At 37.7% G+C, this 21,389-nt stretch overlaps 1 protein-coding gene and 1 long non-coding RNA gene across 3 annotated transcripts in view; one reads left to right on the forward strand and one right to left on the reverse strand.

The window, feature by feature from the left end:
* Positions 1 to 21,389, reverse strand: part of LOC132375954 (uncharacterized) — a 134,797-nt gene that overhangs the window by 73,826 nt on the left and 39,582 nt on the right. The window contains exon 3 of the long non-coding RNA XR_009506169.1: positions 4,843 to 4,898. This is a non-coding gene — a long non-coding RNA (uncharacterized LOC132375954). The remainder of the gene's footprint in view (positions 1 to 4,842; positions 4,899 to 21,389) is intronic.
* ROS1 (ROS proto-oncogene 1, receptor tyrosine kinase) overlaps positions 1 to 21,389 on the forward strand; it is a 113,044-nt gene that overhangs the window by 65,298 nt on the left and 26,357 nt on the right. For both annotated transcript variants that reach the window (XM_059941347.1, XM_059941345.1), the window contains 10 exons: positions 666 to 868; positions 2,402 to 2,546; positions 3,707 to 3,939; positions 4,027 to 4,203; positions 8,092 to 8,260; positions 8,994 to 9,111; positions 12,011 to 12,201; positions 15,857 to 15,940; positions 18,921 to 19,056; positions 20,295 to 20,457. In XM_059941347.1, coding sequence (XP_059797330.1) covers positions 666 to 868; positions 2,402 to 2,546; positions 3,707 to 3,939; positions 4,027 to 4,203; positions 8,092 to 8,260; positions 8,994 to 9,111; positions 12,011 to 12,201; positions 15,857 to 15,940; positions 18,921 to 19,056; positions 20,295 to 20,457 — 1,619 coding nt within the window. The remainder of the gene's footprint in view (positions 1 to 665; positions 869 to 2,401; positions 2,547 to 3,706; positions 3,940 to 4,026; positions 4,204 to 8,091; positions 8,261 to 8,993; positions 9,112 to 12,010; positions 12,202 to 15,856; positions 15,941 to 18,920; positions 19,057 to 20,294; positions 20,458 to 21,389) is intronic.

Here is a 21,389-nt window from a genome sequence, read left to right on the forward strand (position 1 = left end):
GTTTTTTCACAAGCTCTCTCTGCCATTAAAGTCACAATGTCATTCTAAATTCAGTATAATTCCCTCTTAGAGAGAGACAGAAATGAGTAAAACAAACTCTCTTTGCTTAAATGTATTCAGTTATAAAATATGTAAGTTATACAATATGAAAACATGGGAGAACTTATAAATAAGCTGAGTGCATATTTTGGTGAAATAATTCATTTAAGAGATTTAAAAAATCCATGCAATATCTGTTTGAGGTTGAACACACACGCATATCCCTAGAAATAAAAGTCCTAAAGATAACATCAGTTTTCATAATCGGAATTCATTGAAAAATATGATTGATATAATGCTCTCATTACTTTCTTCAAAATAAAAAAGGGTCAACGTATTTTGCTATTCACTGTCTAGGTACGCAATTAAGGGTAGTTTAGCTCCATCTGCTGGAAATTGTAAGCAATTACCAGTTATTTTGCATTCTTCCCCAGGCATTTAACATGTTCAAAACGTATGTAAAAAACGTGTCTTCCTGTCCTGAATAACATTTCCAACACTCCAATACACCATACCTTGTCAGTTAAATAAAAAGAAAATATGATATTATCCTTGATGTTAGATAAATCTGCTGTTTCTCTCGTATGTACGTGTGTATATATTTAATCTTTTTATTATTATTTTAGATAGAGCATTTCTGTCTCTAGCTTCAGATATTGCAGAGCCAACTATACTTAACGCCACTAACACCAGCCTCACAATCAGATTACCACCTGCCCAGACAAACCTCACATGGGATGGCATCACCAGCCCCACTCCCACATACCTGCTTTATTACAAAGAAGTAAATGACAGGAAGAACAGCTCTGAACTGAAAGATAGAATGCTGGTAAGGTTGGAGCCCGTTGTCTTTGTCTTTTCACAAGATGCCTTTTTCTGATATAAAATCCTCAGCCATAGTATTTTCTATATTATGTTCTGAAACACACTGTGATGCAAACTTTTCCAGCTGACTCATCAAAACATACTGTGTTCTATCTAGTCTCTTGCCTACGAGTAAGTTAAGCTTCAAGGAAGTATATTAACCCTAATCAGTCGGTAGATTGCCTTATAGTGACTGTTTCCTGAGTGTCCTAAAAGAGCTGGGTTTGTTGCCCTCCCTAATTATCTAATTATCCCCAGAAAGTGATAGAGACTTGTTTTTGTGGCCATTCCAGCAGATTGAGGGGTAAGAAATGAATTGGACAGAAAGAACATTTCTGTATACCTCTCCTCCATAGCATATAGCTAATATAAAAATTGTACATTATATTTTTGTTTATTTTCTATACGTTGTGAAATGTGTTGTTATGCGGGTACTACGTTTTTATTCATCATTGTATTCCTAGCACCTAGCATACTACTTGGCATTGTATAGGCATTACTAGATATTTCTTGAATGAATGAATGGACACAATTCATTCCATCATAGGCATGGGTGTTCCAGTTGTCTTTGTGATGGAATCGTATGTACCCAGTATTTTTCTTTCTGCTTATTTTTTAATCAAGTCAAAGGTGAAATTGACCATCATCTATTGGAGGTTTTAATCAAGTCAAAAGGTGAAACTGACCATCATCTACTTTCTTTCTGATTCTTGTAACTTCTTTTATTTTGTCTATTTTTTAAAAATATATTTATTTTAAAATTTTGTCTATTTTAACCTTTCTTTACACATGTCTAACAGGAGTTGTTTCAGAGACAGATTGGATCATTTGGCTGACCAAGATTGGGTTTCTGGCATTGGACATTTCTCTTATTAGAGCTTATCTCTTATTGTCTTCATAATGATTAATATTGGCCAAAGGCAGTGAGTGGTTCTCAACCTTGACAGCACATTGAAGCTTTTAAAATTTCTGAGCCCATGCTTCACCTCAGACCAATGCAATCAGAATCTTTAGGGGTGGGACCCAGGTATCAGTATTTTCTTAAAACTTCCCAGATGATTCCAAAGTATAACCAAAGTTGAGAACCATTAGTGTAAGGAAAGCCTTTTTAGTTTCTTAAACTTTATTTCTGAGAATGATTAGATAATGTAGCTTAATCTTTTATTGTATTCACTGATGTGTCACATCCTTACAATACCTTCCTGCTGAATTTCTAATGCAACTCTAATGAGAGTGTGCTCTGGGAATTCAGCTTCCTAAGTGAAATGATTATGTCACAACTGACTGAGGCTGCCAATCATTTGGCATTTATTCTTGGAGACAGACATTAAACAACTCAGGTCTGGGCAGACTAGTATAGTGAAGATTGTCACTCATGATCCAAGATTTAAAGATGAATTAAAAATTTTTGAATCTTTTAGTTTTTTTCTCTTTGATTAAATAATTTCTCCCCGTTTGTACAAAAAATAAGACACTGATTTATAAAAATTAATTACAGGAATTTCAGGAGAGTATAGCCCTTATTGAAGGTTTACAGCCATTTTCAACATATATGATACGGATAGCTGTAAGGAATTATTATTCAGATCCTTTGGAACAATTACCTCCGGGAAAAGAGATTTTGGGAAAAACTAAAAGTGGAGGTGAGTTATGGGCATGGTGTGGGATTTTCTAGAGTGGAATTTTGTGATATATGTGCTTGTGTGTGCCTATATTTGTTTTTTGGGTTTTTTAAAAAATAAATTTATTTATTTTATTTATTTATTTTTGGCTGCGTTGGGTCTTCGTTGCTGGGCACGGGCTTTCTCTAGTTGTGGCGATCAGGGGCTACTCTTCATTGCGGTGCGCAGGCTTCTCATCACTGTGGCGTCTCTTGTGCGGAGCATGCACTCAGGGTGCGTGGCCTTCAGGAGTTGTAGCATGCAGTCTCAGTAGTTGTGGCTCACAGGCTTTAGAGCGCAGGCTCAGTAGTTGTGGTGCACGGGCTTAGTTGCTCTGCGGCATGTGGGATCTTCCCGGGCCAGGGCTCGAACCCATGTCCCCTGCATTGGCAGGCGGATTCTTAACCACTGCGCCACCAGGGAAGCCCTATACTTGGTTTTTATCTGGATGCTAAGTTATCTTTATTATGTGAGTTTTTTTTAAGCTTAATAAGAAAAATGTATTTCTAGGAGAATATTCTGTTGATATGATCCTTACTCTAACACCAGAAGATGATGGATAATATCCCATCAAAATGAAAAGCAACTATATGGCAAAACATCATAATCAATTCTATGTGGCTGGAAACACATTCTTTGGTCTCACCTCACAGTGTCACTCTCTTCCCATGTATTTACAGGTCTCTGTACATGTGGTGAAACCTAGGAAAGCCAAGCCTTTTCTCTATGCGAATTTTACCAAGGCTACTGAGTTGTAAAGTGATATAACATCATTGCCTTAAAGAAAGTGGATTTAGAATCTGAAAAGGTGTTGTAAGAGGTGGCGATTATTATGAGGGGAGGCCATTTCTTTCACACATCTCTGATGCCATTCACAAAACTCACCCGAATTGGATTATTCATCATTGGTCATATCCTTGAGCTGGAGTCAGAGAATGATTTAGTCATTAGGCAAAAATAAGCGAGAGCCTTTCAGGCAGCCTGTTAACTTACCATTATGTAGGAGGCTGGCTTTCCTTCGGAACATCTGTCATTTATTCTGCTCACACGATATGCCTATTCCTCAACCAAGACCCCATTACTTCTTTCCATCTTTCAGTGCTGTTGCAACACGCCTTATTGTGCACTGTTATTTATTTCAGTACCAGAGGCGGTTTGGCTCATTAACACAACTGTGCAGTCAGACACCAGCCTCGTTATATCCTGGAGAGAATCTCACAAGCCAAATGGACTGAAAGAGGCAGTCCGCTATCAGGTGGCAATCTCTCATCTGGCTCCCATTCCTGAGACTCCACTAAGGCAAAGTGAATATCCAAATGGGAGGCTCTCTCTCCTTATTACTAGACTGTCTGGTGGAAAACTCTATGTGTTAAAAGTACGGCGAGTATATTGGGTACTTTTATTGCCATTCTCAAGTGCAAGGTTCTAGAAAAGTTAAGCAATTGTTCTTTTCTACAAAAAGGTTCTGGCCTGCCACGCCAAGGAAATGTGGTGCACGGAGAGTCGTCCTGTCACTGTGGAAACGTTTGACACGCCAGAGAAACCTCATGCCTTGGTTCCAGAGAACACGAGTTTGCAATTAGATTGGAAGGCTCCATCTAATGTTCACCTTATCAGATTTTGGTTTGAACTCCAAAAGGTACATCTCACTGTACACTTTAAAAAAAATTTTTATTTATTTATTTTTTTGGCTGCTTTGGGTCTTCTTTGCTGCGCGTGGGCTTTCTCTAGTTGCGGCGAGTGGGGGCTACTCTTCATTGCGGTGCACAGGTTTCTCATTGCGGTGGCTTCTCTAGTTGCGGAGCACGGGCTCTAGGGCACGTGGGCTTCCGCAGTTGTGGTGCGAGGGCTCAGTAGTTGTGGCTCACAGGCTCTAGAGCGCAGGCTCAGTAGCTGTGGCACACGGGCTTAGTTGCTCCGCGGCATGTGGGATCTTCCCAGACCAGGGCTCGAACCCGTGTCCCCTGCATTGGCAGGCAGATTCCTAACCACTGCGCCACCAGGGAAGTCCTCACTGTATACTTTTAACGCAAATCTTTGTTTTATGCTATAGAATAAATCAAAAGGCCTTTTAAAATATATCTCTAGGGCATCCAGTTGTATAAATGAGCAATATATTTGACAAGATTCATTGATTCAGGTTTGCCAGATAGAAGTGGTAAACTATCTAGACTAATTTCTGATGGAAAAAATTCCCAGTGAGATTAATTTGCTCTTAAAAGGCTTCACATAAAAGGGTATAAATTATGGTTTACTGGTTTCATAATGTTTTACTTACGTTAGATGTTATCAGCATGGCTCTTCAGTTTAAAGTCCATAGCAATTTGCTGTCTTCTATGAAAAAAAATGGAAAGAAATGAACAAACATAAACCTAAAACCTTGTTTAGAAATGTTCTTTCAGCCATTTCAGGGCTGAATAGCAACAGGAGAGAAGTAAAATATAAAACTAGTTTATTCTAAACTAGTTGGATCTTGGCTTGTAAACTAGTTTAAATGGCTCCTCATCCAAAAATCTTCACGCTTTAACCAATGTAAAAATGCCCACTGAATTTAAGCATCAGTTAATCTAATTCATTCACTGCTAGGGAAAGTCTACATTAATTTTTATACGGATATACTTAATAGATGATTAAGTTTTTATAACTGTGATGTTTCATTTTTCATTATTATATATTTGTGTGTCCACATTTGTAAAGATTGGTTAGGAGTGTTTTGTTTAGTGGGAACTTAAAAACAAATCAGTACAGTCATGACCTCACTTTTCTTTAAAAATGGAGTTGCTCCCCAGAGGTTTAAAATTTTCCTATGTAAAATACTTTTTATAATCTTGTACTTTTAGATAAAAACTATGAAAAATATGAAACAGCAGTGAATATTAAGTTGGTAAGACCAAAGACCATAGTTCAATCAGATCTTTGCCATTGAGCATGTTTATGATGATTTGTTGCCTAATTAAAAAATGGTCATTTCATAAAAATTCAGTTTTAAATTGGAGAAATTGAAGGATCATCTCTTTGGGGACACATCTATTTAGGTGAGCTTAATGTGGTTCAGTTTGAGGTCAAGGGGAGGGATGTAAAGTTCATTTCCCAGATCAAAGACGTGAACTGAGGAAGGACCTTAGAGGTGATGACTCCAGCCTCTCGTTTTACTGATGAGAAGCCAGAGACCCAGTAAGGCGCCCTGATGAGTCAGATATCACAGCCGTGCAGGGGAGGAGCCTCAGGGCTGACTCATCCTTACAGAGGTTCTCCTTGGTTCATACACGAAAGGAATGTGAGTCATCGTCACCCACCCAGCTTCTCAAAGTTTGGGAGAGGGGCAGCAGACAGGGGCCACCTGGCTCAGTCCTCATGACTTTCATGTGATGCTTTTTCTTTCAAAACTTCCACTACACTTGCTCAGCACAGGTTCCAGATAGACCACTTAAGAAATCGTGAAGCTGAACATGTAAGATAGTAATTTCTATATGCGTGACCACCTACAAGTACTAACTGATGAGCACAGTAGAAGGCCGTGTTACATCTAGTCAGAAAGTTCTATTTCTTTTGAGCAAGTTGAATCTAACTCATAATGATAGACAGCTAGCAATGGTCCTGTAACTCCACACTGAAACTCTGAGGGGTGAGTGATGAGGGTGAGTAAATATTTTAATGAAAAATTTTTTTTTTTTATTTTTTAGAAAGGAAAGGAGAAAAGGATAAACTTCCAGTCTTCATCTTTTCCTTACATGGAAAAATGAGGGAATTAGAGCACAAGGCTAAATTTTTATCTTCGTCTTAAATTTCATAGATTCTTTCTCACAACAATGTATAGCAGAAGAACATATTCAATTTAAGATTGAGGAGAAACAAATAATTTTGCTTTGGTAATTTTTTTTCATGGAAATTCATTACAATTGTCTTTTTCTCAGCTGTCCAGGGGAATCCCTACCAGAACCAAACATTTCTGAAGTTTCAGTCTCTGAAACTGAGACACTGAGTTTGCACCATAGTCTGCACCATTTCCCTCACACCCTTGCCCAGGAATTTGGAAATCCTCTGTGGTAGCCTTCCCCCCCTGCACCTGTTGGCCTCTGATGAATGGAAAATCCCAACTCCCTTGTGATTTACTGGGGTAGCCCGTGGAACCTCTCCAAGCTGATGGTCTGCCCAGAACATTCATTGCTGTGGTGAGGTCAATACTCCACAGTTTTCCAGCAAAGCCCCTGGTCAAACATCTCCCTCACATTCCAAGGAGCTCTGATAATTTCTGGATGGTGTGGAATGTTGGGCCATCTAGACTATTCACTGAAGGCTTCTATGACAGAGCATTAAGGAGGCAGGACCAAAAAGGGCTAAAATTTTTGAGCCAGGGCTCAGCATTTCTCTCGCTCTGTCTCTCTCAGAAAGTTCAGAATAAATATTAAGGACCCAGTGCATCTGTTTCATTAGGCTGTATGTCTCAGTGGGATTGAGACATTTATGAGTTTAACAGGCAATGTCTCTGACATCAGCACTTCTGGTTTTGGTTTTTTTTTTTCATTCCTTCTGTTCCTCTTTCTTTCTGGAACCAGGTGGTCTACTTCCTGAAGGTGCTACAGAGAATCATTTCTAACTGAACAGAAAACTAATATAAAGTGCCCATCCAATGAAATGGCATGACCTTGTGAGTGCTAAATGAAAAAGGAGATGTAAAGTCAGGTTTATTTATGGAAACTGACCTTCTTAGGAAACTCTACTGAGGAAAATACAAGAAGAACCCTTGACAGAATGCCTCCGTCTTTTCCTATTTGTACATTGAAAAAAATCATCATTTTCAAACAAGATATTAAGGGTCCAAACATACAGATTTTTTTAAAGCAGTGTTTCAAAGAAAGAAGTTTAAGATAGCTATAATTAGAGACCCAGTGAAATGACAGTAACATTTCCTATATTTAACTTGTAACCTTGCTACTTAGTGACTGAGTGATGGTGGGCAAAAACGTCCTTCTTTTAGGGAACTAGGCTTCCTATGTATAAATATAAGGAATGTTGGTTAGATGTCTGAAGAGGGTTTAGGGAGGAAAAACTAAATGTTTTAATTTATAAGTCACTGTGGACTCCTTCAAAGAATCAAAATATGTAAATATATTATTACTTTGAAATTAGCAAATCCGTGGAATTGAAAGTATCACTGTTTTGATCCATCATTTCCCCTCAGGTGTAAATTTGTGTTCTCAGCCATCCTGATTTAATAAAAATGCCTTTGATTAGGGATAACAAGAAGTCAAGCTTTGAATCCTCACTGATGATATATAGTCAGGGGTGCACTTCCCACCTTGGACTTATCGTAAGGACCACCATTCAAGTCACTTACAGCTTGTCATAAAAAATAAAATTGCTGTAGGTGGTAAGGATAATATTTGGGATCAAACACTCATAAAGGAGCTCTTATTTTTTAATAGAAAGTAAACTTTAAGTTTTAATTGCCACAAGCTTTTGAATTTCTATGTTTAAAACGTTTTTCTTAAAGAAACAAAATGTTAATTGAGACTTCTTTTTCTAGTGGAAGCATAATGAGTTTTACCACGTTAAAGCTTCGTGCAGCCAAGGTCCTGCTTATGTTTGTAACATCACAGATCTACAGCCTTATACTTCCTATAATATCCGAGTAGTGGTGGTGTACAGGACAGGAGAAAATAGCACCTCACTTCCAGAAAGCTTTAAGACTAAACGTGAGTACTAACATATTCCACACTTAGAAAACTTTAGACGTTTCTCAATTCTTTTCTCATCGCTTACTTCACTAATCCTAGAGGGTGAGATTTTTCTTAAAAGAGTAAATTACTATCTCTAGAGCCTGACTGAAGAAATTGAAAAGAGGTAGGAGTCCTTACTGGCAGTAATGAGATAATACTCATCTGGTCTTGCAGGATCCTGAACTGGGCAAAATTATTTCAGTATTCTGATTTCCTGTCTAGCTATGATATTTTGCAGTAAGAACTAAATGAAAACAATGTCACTGAGTGTTCAAATATTTACTTACTGACTACTATAACCAGATTCCAAAAATAAAAAATATCTAACAAGTATATTAAATTAACTAGTGTTCTAAAAGGTGTACCATAACTCCAAGTTGATCCCTATAGGAATCAAGGGAAAGTGCTCCAAAACTTACAATAATTCTTTTTATTTGCATCACTTATTTCGTGTCAGGCTAAGCTCTATTGTTACTCCTATCACTAATCCATCTAATCTGTCACTAATAAAAACCTCAGTTACACATTTAAAAATATGCAATCATATGAGAATTTTTGAATATTCCTTGAATAAAATTTTTGAATAATTTTCTGAATACTTCTTTAATGTATCTGGCTTTCCTCTGAGTAAATACAGTCTATAGAAAGATGTTTTGCAGAATATTTTATACTTCTAACATATAAATCAGATTTTCTTTTGTTTCCAAAGCTGGAGTCCCAAGTAAACCAGGCATTCCAAAATTATTAGAAGGGAGTAAAAATTCAATACAGTGGGAAAAAGCTGATGATAATGGAAGCAGACTTATGTACTATATCCTTGAGATCAGGTATGTCCGTTTGCAAAAGTGCTTTGTAAACTACAAAGACCTAAGCAGTTAATTGTAAGGTATTATTAGATCAAAAGTAACAGTATTTATGAACATGTATCCATAAATAAACACAAAGGACCTTTAGTTTAAGGGCCTTGCATGCACCATTAGGTTCTTTGCACAATTCCTAGTGGTCAGCCTTGGCACTCAATTACAAGGCAGATAGTCATTCTTCTCAGAAATCTGCAACTGCTTGTCAATGGAAACAATTCAATCTTTTGAGCATGTAACTAATATTTACTTAATACCTATTCTGAGCTGACGTTTGATGTTAGATGATGGTATGCATGTAAATTTCTGAGGTTAATTTGTTTTAGGAAGATGAATAAGGTCTAGTGAGAATTGACAATGAGTTAGGTATTTTTCAGAATGTAAAATCAGGTCAAGATTGGAAATGGCCTGCAGGGTATAGGCAACCCAGGATTCTCTCTCCATTGTCAAGATTACAGTTTGTAGTGTGTTCCCAGGGACTGAAAATGTGCCTTTGATGAAAACCTGATGAACATATGCAACCTCAGATCTGGCCAGTATGGGGAGCTCTGTGAATCATAACTGGCTCAGATGAGCTGATTTTGTGCCAACTTGAGGGGAGAATTCCAAATTCCACAGACACTCCCCTCACGGGACTCTGAAGCCATCTTTTAAGAAGCTCCAAGGACAAAAGTCACTTCCATAATTATAGTCCTGGCAACTTGAACTTTAGATCTATTTTTGCTTCATCTTGCTCTGGCATTCCCATAACCTTAAAAAAATTTCCTGCCCATGCTAGAGAATTATGTTGGCCATATTTCTAACTGAAACTTTCTTGAAATTTCTGTCACTTTTTTTTTTCATGAAGAGTGCAATACATTCTGACCTGCAGAACCGTCCTGGTGGTCTATGACTGCAATTATGTTCACCAACCAGGCCACACTACGGTCTTACTAGGACCCCTGTAGCGTATTCCCCTCAGTAACACCTTAAGTGCATAGCTCCATAAATACTCTGCATTTCCTTGCCCCCAAGTCTCTACTCTCAGGAGAGGGACTATGGTATAATAGAATGTATTATCTGTCTCAGAGTACCTCACAGTATCTCAGAATATCTTCTTCAGTCAGGATACTCATGTGTACTTGCTGATGGTGCAGTGGTGGTCGTAGGGCAAGGTGCATGCACTTGGGAGCTGAGCCGACTGTATGAGTTTTCCAGGGAAGCTGGAACAAAGTACGACCAACTGGGTGGCTTAAAACAACAGATATTTATTCTCTCCCAGTTCTGGAGACTAGAAGTCTGAAATCAAGGTGCTGGCAGGACTGCGTTCTAGGGAAGCTCCTTCCTTGCCTCTTCTTAGCTTCTGGTGATGACTGGCAATCCTTGGCATTCCTTGGTCTGTAGATGCATCACTCCAGTCTCTGGCTCTGTCATCACATGATGTTCTCCTTGTATGTGTCAGTGTCCAAATTTCTCTTTCTTAAGAGGGCAGTGGTCATTGGATTTAGGGCCCACCCTCATCCAGTATGATCTCATCTTGACTTAATTACATCTGAAAAGACCCTATTTCCAAACAAGGTCACATTCACAAGGTCTGGGTGGCATGAATTTTCGGGGGAATTATTCAACCCAGTACACAGACCATGTTTAAATCCTTGCTTTATTGCCTTCTTGAACTTAAGTTTTCTTATCTGTAAAATGGGATGATGATATCTACCTCTTTAGGTTGTTGAGAAGATTCAATGAAATGAAACAACATATGAAAAGCCCCAGTACGGTGTGTTGTAAATAGAAGGTGCTCAACCAAGGAAGCATTTTTCCTTCTCTTCCTCAGTGGCCAATATCTGTGAAGAGGCACTTTATACATTTTTAAGGGTCTCTTTCTCTTGGATCAGCGTTGTTTGGGTTGAACAATGAAATTGCCAATGCCCAATGTGACACTTCACACAATGTACAGAAACACTGTGTCCTACAGCTTTACTTAGGATGGTCCTGAGGTCACTTAGCTCCTGGTCACAGTTGTGACCATCCTTGCTGCCCTTGCTCATTCCCTGTCCCTCAGAGGCTCAGCCCTTGCGGTCCTTGGTGCTCTTTCAGGACAACCACTCAGTTAGTGGGAGCAGAACTGGCTTCCATTACTTATCCTCAAGGTTACTGTGGGTTGGTACTAAGTCCTAAAACGGCTGTGGTCTGAAAAGTTTCAGATTTGAAAAGTTCGTTGTCAGAAAAGACATAATTGGAAGGCCTTGAACTTGCCTTCAGTCTATGGTTCTGTTAAAAGTAATTTCAGTTATGTCTTTCGAACCCAGCTCTTGTTCCCTTCCCATGTTTCGTTATGAAGAATAATGAGGATTGACACTGAGGTAGTGTAGGCCAATATAAATGGAAGCAATGAAACTTGGAGTCTCAGATACAATGATAACTTTGGTAGCTGAACTATTTTATTTTCCTTTTCAATTTTATGTTCTGTATTTTATCCAGATATGGTATCAGTAAATGACAGATAGCATAAGACACCAACAATTACAAAAAATAAAAAATTCCCAGTTAAAAATTATGAAATAATTGTCTTATGTGTTTGGAATTCTGAGGAAAGTTTGCACACCCTAGTAGTAAGAAGAGGATCTTCAGCTTTCTCTTGGCCATTGATTATTCATAATTTTCCAGATGGGCTGAGCTGGTTGGCTCCAGGCACTGTTGGGATGACTTTATAAGACTCTGCTATGTTCTGTAGCCAAACCATGTGAGAGGAATGAAATCAAGGGCAAAGTGTGCAACAGGAGACGCTTTGGAGCTCTGTCATAAAATGATATATGAGCACCTAGAAATAACACATATATTGTCTTGTATATTTCCTATATTTATAACTTTGCTCTTTCTTTTGCAGTAAGGGCACTTCAAACAATTCACAGAACCAGAATTTAATGTGGAAGATGGCATTAAATGGCTCATGCAGTAGCATTTGCACATGGAAGTCCCAAAACCTGAAAGGAACATTTCAGTTCAGAGTAGTAGCTGTAAATAATCTGGGTTTTGGTGAATATAGTGGAATCAGTGAGGATATTATATTCGTTGGAGGTATGTTATCATGTCTATCTGTATACTAACTTACTACACAAGGGTTCAGAGGTAAAGATAAGTGAATTCTTAGCATTAGCAGTAAATTGGGTGACTGTATAACTTCACCAATCTATCATTGAAACTATTGAACTATTCATTTCATCTGATGCGATCTTCCTAAAACATCAAGATCGGCATGTCCTTTTTCTCCTCAGTAACAATCAGCTAATCGTTGATGCCCACCACATCAAGTCCATGTTCCTAGATGGATTTCCAGGGTTGTCCACAGTCTGGTTTTTATCCAGCCTTATTATTCTGTTCCTGGTACTCTCATCTGCTACACAACAGGCCTGAAACTCTACTTCCCGATATCTGTATCTTCCACTGGGTAGCCTATTTTTGTTCATAACACATCACCTTTCTAATCACATAGGCTAGAAATCTCAGTACCATGTAGGATTTTTCCCTCTATTTGGCCACCAAGTTCTGTTGATTTTATTATCTTGATTTCTGTCTAATGAGTTCGCTTCTTCCTATTTCTACTTTGACTTTCCTATTTTAAGCTACCATTTCTAGCCTGTGCTCTTGGCTTAATGTTACTGCTGACAGTTAATCTAGCTGAAGCACAAGCTGGATCACTTCACCGCTCTCTGAAATGCTTGAAATGGCTCTCCATTCACTGCCTTCAGAATCAAGTACAAACCTTTCTGTGGCATTTAAGGCCTTTCGTGATTTGCCCTCCAATTGTGGTTCATCTTTCCTGATATTTATCCTTATGCTGTAGCCATGTCAGACTGGTAAAAAGACTTTCATGACACTGGGTCCTCAGCCTTTGTTTCCCTCAGGCTACAGTGCAGGCTTGCACCACCTACTACTTGTCCTTAGCTGGGATTTCCTTTCTCTCACTTTCTGTCAACTGAAATTCTTCTCATCCCTCAAGGCCTAAATTTATTTTATTATTATTATTTAAAAAAAATTTTTTTTATTAACATCTTTATTGGAGTATAATTGCTTTACAATGGTGTGTTAGTTTCTGCTTTATAACAAAGTGAATCAGTTATACATATACATATGTCCCCATATCTCTTCCCTCTTGCATCTCCCTCCCTCTCACCCTCCCTATCCCACCCCTCTAGGTGGTCACAAAGCACCGAGCTGATCTCCCTGTGCTATGTGGCTGCTTCCCACTAGCTATCTATTTTACGTTTGGTAGTATATATATGTCCATGCCACTGTCTCACTTTGTCCCAGCTTACCCTTCCCCCTCCCCGTATCCTCAAGTCCTTTCTCTAATGGGTCTGCATCTTTATTCTCATCTTGCCCCTAGGTTCTTCTGATCATTTATTTTTCTTTCTTTCTTTTTTTTTTAGATCCATATATATGTGTTAGCATACGGTATTTGTTGTTCTCTTTCTGACTTACTTCACTCTGTATGACAGTCTCTAGGTCCATCCACCTCACTGCAGATAACTCAGTTTCGTTCCTTTTTATGGCTGAGTAATATTCCATTGTATATATGTGCCACATCTTCTTTATCCATTCATCTGTTGATGGACACTTAGGTTGCTTCCATGTTCTGGCTATTGGAAATAGAGCTGCAATGAATATTGTGGTACATGACTCTTTTTGAATTATGGTTTTCTCAGGGTATATGCCCAGTAGTGGGATTGCTGGGTCGTATGGTAGTTCTATTTTTAGTTTTTTAAGGAACCTCCATACTGTTCTCCATAGTGGCTGTATCAATTTACATTCCCACCAACAGTGCAAGAGGGTTCCCTTTTCTCCACACCCTCTCCAGCATTTATTGTTTGTAGATTCTTTGATGATGGCCATTCTGACCGGTGTGAGATGATATCTCATTGTAGTTTTGATTTGCATTTCTCTAATGATTAATGATGTTGAGCATTCTTTCATGTGTTTGTTGGCAATCTGTATATCTTCTTTGGAGAAATGTCTATTTAGGTCTTCTGCCCATTTTTGGATTGGGTTGTTTGTTTTTTGATATTGAGCTGCATGAGTTGCTTGTATGTTTTGGAGATTAATCCTTTGTCAGTTGCTTCATTTGCAAATACTTTCTCCCATTCTGAGGGTTGTCTTTTCATCTTGTTTATGGTTTCCTTTGCTGTGCAAAAGTTTTTAAGTTTCATTAGGTCCCATTTGTTTATTTTTGTTTTTATTTCCATTCCTCTAGGAGGTGGGTCAAAAAGGATCTTGCTGTGATTTATGTCATGGAGTGTTCTGCCTATGTTTTCCTCTAAGAGTTTGATGGTGTCTGGCCTTACATTTAGGTCTTTAATCCATTTTGAGTTTATTTTTGTGTATGGTGTTAGGGAGTGTTCTAATTTCACTCTTTTACATATAGCTGTCCAGTTTTCCCAGCACCACTTATTGAAGAGGCTGTCTTTTCTCCACTGTATATGCTTGCCTCCTTTATCAAAGATAAGGTGACCATATGTGCGTGGGTTTATCTCTGGGCTTTCTATCCTGTTCCATTGATCTGTATTTCTGTTTTTGTGCCAGTACCATACTGTCTTGATTACTGTAGCTTTGTAGTATAGTCTGAAGTCAGGGAGCCTGAAGGCCTAACTTGAAATGAACCCATTGTGATGTTTAACTGCTGCTCCTTAGGCAAAATGAACTATTGCATTTTATACAGCCCATTATTCTATACAAAACTGACATCATTCTTATTTGCATTATAGTTAGTTATCTGGAGAAGAGCTCAGCAAACCTTTTCTGCAAAGAACCAAATAATAAATATTTTAGGCTTTCCGGGCTACATTCAATGATCTCTGTAGCATCTTCTTTTTTTCCCAAATAATATATATATATATATATATTTTTTTTTTAATTAATTAATTTATTTTTGGCTGTGTTGGGTCTTCATTGCTGCACGCAGGCTTTCTCTAGGTGTGGTGAGTGGGGGGCTACTCTTTGTTGCAGAGCACGGGTTCTAGGTGCACGGGCTTCAGTAGTTGTGGCTCACGGGCTTAGTGGCTCTGCGGCATGTGGGATCTTCCTGAACCAGGGCTTGAACCCGTGTCCCCTGCGTTGGCAGGCGGATTCTTAACCACTGTGCCACCAGTGAACTCCTTCAAATAATATTTTTAAAATGTAAAAATTATTCTTAGTTCATGAATAGTACAAAATCAGGCTGCTGTGGCCAGACGTGGCCTGCATGCCATAGTTTGCCAGCTCTGGTCCACATGTTTGTCTCCTCTGCTCAATGAAACTATCTAAGAGCAGGTACCATGTTATCATGTTTATATTCCTCAGTTCAGTACTCATGGAATTAAATGTATATGAAGATGTTATAGAAGAAATAATACTCCCAACCATATAGTGCGTGAAGACTGAGACTTCTTTGTCCCAAATTAGCTAAAAAGATTATACATGTTTCCTCAGCCATTTTAAAGTAGAAGACGGGGTGGGTATATCCCAATGATGTATTGGTAAACCAGATCATTGGAAAAGAATAAAAAAAAGAAGAAAACCTTGATTTTGATTTCTCATGGTGTAAATACTCTCACCATGATTGATTTCAAGCTACCGATGGTTTAACAAGTGGCTTGCAAAAATCCAGTAGGAGCTAACTCTGGCATATCTGGCATATCACTGAGACAATCTAGTTTTACTCTTTGAATTAATTTCTTTTTCTCATTTATTTTATTAGATGGTTTTTGGATACCAGAAACAAGCTTTATACTTACTACTATAATTGGAATATTTCTGGTTGTTACAATCCTATTGACCTTTGGTAAGTATAGTAGATTTAAAAATATAGGTAATAAACTGTTTATTTGATCATATTACTTGATTTAATCTCTGAGTTGATATAATTTTCCACATGAAATAAATTTATAAAATTCACAATGTTACCTTTGGCTATACTTCAATAGCCACTAACCCCTGTGAATTTTTTTTTCTAATCTGGGGTAACTTTTATGAAAAATAAATCTGTATTTACACTTCACAGTATACTTTAGATAAACCTAATTGCAAAGGCACCAACTTTAGCCTTCTTTAAAACAGTATTACAGATTGGCTATATAACAAGTGTTTTGTGACTTATAGTTTGAAATAAATAAAAGAAAAATGACTCTGGGTATAAAAAAAGTGTTGGATTAAAGGGAAACCAGTGACAATCCTTGGTCGGGATAGTTTACGTCTCCAGGCAGACAGCCTGGTCTAGAATGAGCAGGGCCTCTTGCAGAAGATCCATTTCTGCCTTATAGCATTCAATACTCTCACTTTCAGATGTCTGGCCTGCTTGTTTCAAATCCCTGTTCATTTGTAAATGACCAGGAAAGCAGAAGAATTAGGTTAGATAGATAGAAAGCTAGCTATTTCCCTCCACTCATTTTATACTAATGTATTGGTCTTAAAAGTTTTTTTTTTTTTCTTAAGATTTAATGATGAGAAAATACAGTGACAACTCCCAAAAAGATGATTAAATATTGGACCTATGGGGTTACCATAGTGGATCATACATCCTGCTTCATCCTATTGTTTCAGCATAATCATTAATAGTACTTTCTTTCAGTCCCCAAAATGTTCTGGTTCGGATTATAAGATATATGGTCACCCTGTCATTATTAACGTATGAGTCCCTGACATGCTGAAACATTACAAAAAAGACATGATATTTACCAGAGGAGAACACTCAAGCGCATATTCAGGAAACAGTAGCTTCTTTTTTTTTTCATAAATAGGGGAAAGTTTAAGGAAAAGTTACAAACATAAAGTTGAACTCTCAGGATAAAGAAAGCCAATATTTTACTAAGTGTTCTAAATCTATATTCTTCCCCAAACTGATTGGAGTCATAAGCTATTAGAGAGCACATTGAAACTTGAACTGAGATTTCTTTTCAAAGATTCCACACCAGATAATATATGGAATATATTATTTCTTCAGCTAACTTGGAAAGCTAAAAATTTCAGCTGACCCTGCCAGGATTTTAACCTGTGGTTCCAGGGAGTCTAAGTATTGCACAGCTGATGTTTGTGCCACTAAGCCAGCCCCTCCAGAATTATGCATATGACTGCAGTATATTTGGCAGTTGGCATATAGGCTTGGCTGCTTGTCTGCTTTCCTACTGGGAAGGAGTATTACATGAAGAGTCCTTCATCTGACCTTTGCCTGCCTACTTGTACATCACCATTGTTTAAACCCATAACTCTAGTGGATGAACATGAGATAATTTCAGACAATCTATTGTGTTTTCAAGACATCCTATGGATATCTGACTTTCGCAGGACTTAAAGGTCTTTATTGTACTTGGAACTCACAGATTTTTGAGTATAGCTAAGCTAATTTGGTTCTTTTGCTTTTAGTAGCAGTGCATGTGGTTTTACCGGTAGGATTATGCGAGTGCATGAGAAAAGACTGAGTTATTCAAATAATGAAAACAGCAATTGTTTAAAAATTTGTATTGTGCAGAGGGCTCTCATCAGTCATACTTATAAATACAAAATTGAAGCAAGGGTTTTAAAATAAGTATCGACAGCTTTCACTTTGGTGAGTGGTTATATCTAGTGTGCAACATGAGCCTGACACTGGGAGCAAAGGAAAATAAACTGTAAAATACAATTGCTGATCTCAGGAGCTTGCCATTTAATGGGGGAGGTAAGACATACCTGTACGAAAAGATAAGTAGCAGGATATGTGTTAAACAGCAATAAAGGGAAATAGGAGATGTAGAAGACAGTGACATAGCCATGCTGACTGAGAGCCACAGTTGGTCTTAGATGTTCAGAGATGTGAGATCAACAGAGGTGGCAGAGGTCTTGGAAGGCATCCCTGAGGATGTGGGGCCTTATTCTGGGCCTTTAAAAATGAAGAGGGATGGTAAGAGCATTTCAGGTTTGAAGAATTGCATTAGCAAAGGTATTTAAGATCTCTCCCTGTGTGGTCCCTCGGACGGAATTTCACTTGCATAAAACTCTCACCTGTTGGGTACTGAAGCTACTATGGAATAAAGTTCAAATTTTAATCATCATCTCACAAAGCATTCTTGCTGTTTTCAACTTCTGAGCCAATATTCTAGTATTGATGGGTGATCTTAATGATATAATTGTATTTTAATCTTCAAAAAATATTACTTAGGTTTCATGATTATAAAAATAATATTTGCCCATTGTATGAAGAAGACAATACAAATCACCCATGATCCCACAGCTAGGGAGGACCACTGCTAACACTTGGTAGATTTCATTCTAATAATTTTTCTATGTATTTGAGTATGTGTATTATGAAAAACAATGAATATACACTCTTGTACTCTGCATTTTAAAATAAAGCATGCCATTATATTGAAAGCATTCCTCAGGTCTGCTGAGGAGTATAACCTGGACATATCTGGATTCAGAAATGAATTTGTTCACTAATAATTATTATGCAAATTTGTTTTGGTTTATTTTGATTCTAGTTTATGGGTGATTTTGAGAAATAAGTTCTGATATTAAGTTGCTTCAACTTGTTTATAACAGCAATAAGAAATATATTAAAATTTACTCTGAGAAGTGAGATAAAATGTGATGTGGTATAAGTTATGTGTTTTTATATGGCTTTGTACCTGGATTTAGTTATTCTATTATGGGCATATTTTTTCAATCAAATTCTGTTATTCTATCCATAGTGTTCTTCAGTATAAACTTTAAAAATGTATTGTTAGCATTTCCTAAAGAAAAAGAAAGCAATGTTTTATTTTGTAAATTATGTTCTTTTGTCTTTATAGTATGGCACAGAAGATTAAAGAATCAAAAAACTCCCAAGGAAGGGCTGACGGGTCTCATAAACGAAGACAAAGAGTTGGCTGACCTTCGAGGTCTGGCCGCTGGAGTAGGACTGGCGAATGCCTGCTATGCGATACAGTATGTAACCTGGGCTGGCATTACAGGGCACCTAGATGAAGAGTGGGCAACTCTAAAGAGAGTGCCCATGCATGCCACGTTACCCAGAACTGTCCTGCTTTATGCCCATATTATTCTGGCATATTCAAAAGTAACACCCCCTTTCACTCTCAAATGTGACCTGGGATGGATGGCAAATTATGTTGTTATCCTATCCTAAGAAAAATAAACAAAAATTAGTTGTTTTCTAGTGTCTTATCACATAGTTTGAAAGTCAATAAAACAAGGAGATAACTACTACGTGGAAGGGAGTAGATGGCAACATGATTGATTCAACTGGAAGAGAAGAATTCCAAGGTCTCTTGTGTGTGCTATTAAGTCAATTCTATTCTGTTTTCTGAAATTCTATGGTGATTGCCTACAAAACTTCTCTAAAATAGACGAGGTTTGAACTTCCATTGTCATCATAATTAAAGAAAATATTTAAATGTCTCATTGTACAAGACACTATGTTATGTTCCATGCAAAAAGGATTATATAGCCATTGGCCTTGCTTCTAGAAATTTATTTAAAGACATAAGAACACAGGATTTGAAGTAGACACAGAGGTGACCTAAATCAGCTTTTCAGAGTTGACTTTTCCTGGAGAAAATATTCAGCATATCTGATATTCAAGATTCTCTTTTAAAATCTCAAAGCGTTTTTAATGCAGATGGATTTCCTTCCCTTCATGATATTCCAAGTGAGAAGCTTGACTTTCTAAAAGTTAACCTGATGGACAAGGAGTAATTTTGTGGTCATAGGAAATTTTGTTTTACATGAGAGATCAGGTGTATGAAGTAAAGCAAAAGCTTTTGAGATCATAAGCCCAGCTGTATTTATTACTAATTTGCAATAGCTTTTTACACAAATTGGTGACCTGAAGAAATTAATAACTGATAACTTTAATGAAACAAACTACAGTAAAAAGTCTTGAGGCAGTGCACACACAGGCATGCTATCAAAATGAAGGTGTCTAGAAGTGAAGTAACATGTTCTGTCTGGGTTTTGGAAGAGAGAAGGAATATTCTGGATGGTGGAATAGGAAAGGAATAGGAACACAGACACATCACTATGTCACGTTGAATGCACTACAGTGTTGCAAAACCATAAGATTTCTCTTCCTCTTTCTCATACTTTTTCTCTCTCAAACACTAACACCAACACCCACTCGTAAACCATATGCATTTTGGGAGACCAAAAATATCGTTATTTTCCAGTACGCTTCCAACCCAAGAGGAGATTGAAAGTCTTCCTGCCTTCCCTCGGGAAAAACTGACTCTGCGTCTCTTGTTGGGAAGTGGGGCCTTTGGAGAAGTGTATGAAGGGACAGCGGTAGACATCTTAGGAGTTGGAAGTGGAGAAACCAAAGTAGCAGTGAAGGTAATGCTGATCTTTTAACTCCTTGACTTGTTATGTCAGCATATTTACAGGGACTTACTAATTAGCTAAGACCTGGCAGACAGTCTTTCCCTTCAAATATACTATAAGAGAACTGGGGTGCTAGGTGCTAGGGCAGATAGTAAATATTTTAGGCTTGCTGGCTAGACGGTGTCAGTTGCAACTACGCAACTCTGCCATTGCAGTGTGAAATCAGCCACAGTCAATATGTGAATGAATGGGTGTGGTTGTGTTCTAGTAAAACTTTATCTATGAAAATGGAAATTTAAATTTTATATTATTTTCATGTGTTATGAAATACTCTTCTTTTTTATAACTTTTTTCAACCATTTAAAAATGTAACAAGTTAATTATACCTCAATAAAGCAGGAAAAAATAAAATAACAACCAATAAAAATGTAACAACTATTTTCAGATCATAAGCTGTACAAAAATAGGTAACAGGCTGGAGTTGGTCCACAGGCTGTAGTTTGCTGACCCCTGGACTACACAATTATTCATCATGGTGTATTTGATGTAGTTTTAAGGAAGCCCTGGATATACTCTCATATTTTTATAAAACTTTCTTTTGATCAAAGGATGATGAATCTTTTATGTAATTGAGTAATATCCTGATCACTGCTTGTTAGGAATTTATCGCTTTGAGAGTGGGCTATACAACCAGAGAAGTTGGCGAAATTTTCTCCACTTCCAATTGATAGCATTTAACAGTCTTTCACATACTCTAACCTCAACTGGTTTAAACAAGTGTTTCTTTTTCTTACATAACAAGTTGACTTCTGGCTTTGGTGTAGTACTGTGTCAGGCCAGAGACGGTATATCTGAAATTCTCTCAACTTTGTACATGTATGGTGCCTCATGGTCCCAAGATGTTTGCCAAAGAATCAAGCAACACATCTTCATTCAGGACATGG

Source organism: Balaenoptera ricei, chromosome 12 (genome assembly GCF_028023285.1).
Source record: "Balaenoptera ricei isolate mBalRic1 chromosome 12, mBalRic1.hap2, whole genome shotgun sequence".
Lineage (NCBI taxonomy): Eukaryota > Metazoa > Chordata > Mammalia > Artiodactyla > Balaenopteridae > Balaenoptera > Balaenoptera ricei.